This window comes from Mus pahari, unplaced genomic scaffold (genome assembly GCF_900095145.1).
Source record: "Mus pahari unplaced genomic scaffold, PAHARI_EIJ_v1.1 scaffold_8847_1, whole genome shotgun sequence".
In the NCBI taxonomy this organism is placed as follows: Eukaryota; Metazoa; Chordata; class Mammalia; order Rodentia; family Muridae; genus Mus; species Mus pahari.
In genome coordinates this window covers 29,110-32,837 of record NW_018393986.1, presented here as the reverse complement: position 1 = coordinate 32,837, position 3,728 = coordinate 29,110, and the positions used below count along the sequence as shown (strand labels likewise).

Sequence of the window (3,728 nt, the reverse complement as noted above, 5' to 3'; positions counted from 1 at the left end):
TCTTCTTCTTCTTCTTCTTCTTCTTCTTCTTCTTCTTCTTCTTCTTCTTCTTCTTCTTCTTCTTCTTCTTCTTCTTCTTCTTCTTCCTCCTGTGAGTTGGCATCATCTTCCCTTTACAGATTAAGAAGAACAACCATGTTCTTCTTATGTGTCTCTGCAGTCCCCACATCTGCAGCATGGGATTCTCCTAACTAGGAACCTGCTCTGACCAGACACCTGTTGTGTTCCCTTGGCATTTCCAATGGTCTGTGACATGTTCCTCTCCTGTCAAGGCTGAGCATGCACAAGCTATTGCTAGCAGGTGACCTGAACTCTGAATCTCCAGCCTCCTTTCTCAGTAAGAATCTGCAGCTGAGGGACAAGAGCAGGTTTCCTGGAACTCACTCACTTCTGCTTCCTCAGGCCTCACCCATCTGTCCCTTACTCCACTGTCAACATTGTCCCCAGTACCTGTCACTGTCAAGGATTCTCCTTAGAAAACATGCCAGAGGAAGTAGATGAGCAATATCATTATCAACTCAACAAAGAGGTTGGACTTGCATGCCATGGATGGAGGCTGGTCCACATGTGCAGCAGTGGTTGGCAAGGCTAAAATGAAAACACAAGTTGAGGCTTAAACCAGACCTCGAGTGTGAGCAAATCTCACCTCACCTCAGCAGCACACAGAGCTCCACCCCCTTTGCTGTGCAACAGCTAGTGTGTGAGATGATCTTACAGAGTTGATTTCACTATCAACAAAGCAAAGGTGTATAGAACCATCAAACATTGTGACATATTTACTGTGGTTAGAACTTTAGGGAATTTGCCAGAATTGGAGGTGTTTACTCGTGCCAGAGAAAGATAATGAGGTCTTCAACAGTGATATTGGTACAAGGGCTGCTATACCTAAAAGGAAAAGGCTGGAGGTTTTAAGTGATGCACACAGACTTGGGGCTCACTAGCAGGCCATGTAGAACCTCGGGCAATGGTTAATAGGAAACGAGAAACACTAGGTGATGATATGGGTGATGATATCCTCAAGGTCATCACTGGCTCTGCAGACAGGAAGACCACCAATGAATCACTCACTCAGTCTATCAGATTTCCATCATGCACACATGCTCACATACATATTGGGAAGTCATCAGACTTTTCAAGAGAACTGCCATGTCTTTTCCACCCTGTGATTGTTCCTTGTGATCATCTACCTAACTACTTACTTGGCATTTCTCTGGAGTATGGCGACAATTTCTTGAGGCAGAGACTGAAATCTCCCACGAGGACATTCCTGAGACCTTGTTCTAGTTCCTTGTTTTCCTTCAGTTGCCCCATGGCACAGCTGGCACCAGAATGACTCTCTCTCCAGGTCTTATCAAATGGATCAAAGCAGATGCCACACTGTTCATCAGTGCTGATCGCCCAGTGTCCATGAAGGAATTCTCCTTGATTATATTTAGATATTATGGTGACATGTAAGGCGTGATTACCTGCAAATGACACACAACATCTTCTTTTACCCTTTATAGAACCATCACTCCCTCAATGGTCCAGGCTTTTTCTGCACATTTTAATCTTTCCCCCCTGTCTTGCCATTGCTTTCACAGTCCATACCAGGTAGGGAAAATGTTCATCTCTTTTATGCAAATAATTCAGCACCCCCTTCCTTCATGTGTGCTTCTCTTCCTCTCTCTCATTTATCATGTCTACCTTTGAATTCTGTCTCATACTTACCTGATTGCAGGTTCCACATCACTTCTAAAATATCTCTCAGGCTTTGGAGCAAATCAGTGCACACTTCAGCGGCATTTCCCTCCTGTTTTTCATCATCAAAATGAAGGAGAGGCATTTTGTTCACTGAGCACTTTCCAGATGAGGCACGATACTTGACAATTAATTGGCAACTTAGGGAGTCTGGATCTATGAGAGGAACATAGAAGTGAGGTCCAAAGTGGGAGCAGGGTATCCACAGCAATCATGATTTTCTAATACTCAGAATCCCTCTGACAGGAAAAGGGTTAGGGTGAGACACCTTTAATCAAGAAGCCCATCACCTTCTGAATCCTTCATTCTGTGCCATCTGTGATTGTCTTAGGTTAGTAGGACTCCACAGGTACACTTGGTGTCCCCAGGTAGCTTCATCTTACAAGTACTTTTATTGATTAATGTCAAAGTACTGAAGTATAAAATATGTCAGATAGCATCCATGTTCCTGGGGATGAAAATCTAGCTGACCACAGGGAAAGGAAGCATCCTAGGACACATGGTAAATTCAACATGGAGCCTGGTGTTCAGGAAAGATCCTGGAGCTTTGCTGCAGCTGGGCATGGAAAGGGAGCTGCCAGCCGTGAGCTCAGCGCTCAGCCCTGCACCCACTTCGCCCTTCACACAGCACTGCTGGGCATCAGACCTCAGGTTCTCCCATGCTAAACCACACAGCTAATCCATTCTCAGGGAGAGATCTCTGCCTGACTGTGGCCTGGTTGAAACCCCAATCTCTCTCTCCTTCTTTAGGTCCTCATTTCCCAGCACACTTATGGCCTCTGGTCACCCAGACTTTCAGTCACAGCTAAAGAGGACACAGTACCCTAGAGCTCTCTTGTTTAGCGGAATGCACAGAGAAGCAGGCAAGACCTACTGGTGCATGTGCATACTTACTGTCCTGTGTTTGTGTGAGCATTGGAATTAAGATTAAATGGTTGTTTTTTTTTTTATAAAAGTAACATTTAACAAATTTGCAATGTAGTTACACTAAAAATTGCAAATGGGCTGCTAAAACAAACCAAAACCAAAACCTCTTTCCCTTTCCCTCCCTAAGATTTTAGGTGTGAAGTACAGTGACATAGGTGTGGGGAACCCTTTCCTGTTCCCTTCAACCAGCTTCCTGCTTCCCCTTCCTTTCCCCTCTCTGCCTGTTTCACCTGTTTTCTTTTGCCTCAGCAAAAGTAGAAGAACTTGGCAGCTTTGGTCACGTGGCTCTGGCTCTAGAGTCAAGGATCCAAGAAAGGGGTTATAGAATTTCCATGCTTACCTAAGTAAGCTGTGGGGCCCAGGAGTGTGTCAGGGGTGTCCATGCATGGAGGCTCAGGGAGATCCTGGTGTGAAGCTGTGAAGGAGAAGGCTGGATTTAATCGAGAACCCAAATATTTTGGAGATGCCATAGTCTACCTGGCTACCTGACAGTGAGACTTGCTAACTGGTAGATCCAGCATCGGGACAGAAGTCTGTTACAGTCAGCAACATGACATCAGACATGGAGATGCAGGGTTTGAAGTTTAATCTGCTACTCATTCATCTTTTTTGGGTCTGGCATTTCCTCACTGTGCTCCATTTTCTTTCTTTCTGTATGGTAATGCATTTTCTGTGCCATATTATGTTGGAATTTTGGGCTCTAGGAGAGATCAACCTCTGTTCCTGTACTATCAGAAAGGGCATAAGGCTCAGGGACACATCATGAGGTGAGTTCTTTGCCACACCCACTCCAGTGAAGTCTGCTTGACAGGCCTGGAAGCACTCATGAGGCAAAGAGTTTCAAAGAATCTCAGCCTCCTGCAACCTTGGCATTCTCACAACCCGTATACTCAAACCCTATCCCCATGTTAGTAGGTGTATGCTCTCTTTCAGTTTTATAAGTGCCTTTAAAGATTGAATTTTATCACAGGTGAGCCTCTACAAGTGTTCCAACGTCCTAGAAAATTCTTGAAGCTGGAAGAGCTTGGAATTTAGTAGGATTCAGTGAGAAGGTTCATTAA

At 44.8% G+C, this 3,728-nt stretch overlaps 1 protein-coding gene across 1 annotated transcript; it reads right to left on the bottom strand.

The window, feature by feature from the left end:
* Positions 1–472: 472 nt before the first annotated feature.
* On the bottom strand, positions 473–3,137 carry LOC110315831 (histocompatibility antigen 60c-like). Its single transcript, XM_021189788.1, has 4 exons — positions 3,008–3,137; positions 1,711–1,896; positions 1,200–1,466; positions 473–588 (listed from the first exon to the last, which is right to left on the bottom strand). The coding sequence occupies exons 1-4, from the start codon at positions 3,135–3,137 to the stop codon at positions 473–475; spliced, it is 699 nt and encodes a 232-aa protein (XP_021045447.1).
* Between the last annotated feature and the right edge of the window lie 591 nt (positions 3,138–3,728).

Bases quoted from the DNA above. Each gene is read 5' to 3' on its own strand.
- LOC110315831 (XM_021189788.1), bottom strand. From the start codon at position 3,137: ATGGCATCTCCAAAATATTTGGGTTCTCGATTAAATCCAGCCTTCTCC. The intron at 1,897-3,007 runs GTAAGCATGGAA...TTCCTCTCATAG, and splicing joins GGGCCCCACAGCTTACTTAG to ATCCAGACTCCCTAAGTTGC. The intron at 1,467-1,710 runs GTAAGTATGAGA...TGTCATTTGCAG, and splicing joins GATGTGGAACCTGCAATCAG to GTAATCACGCCTTACATGTC.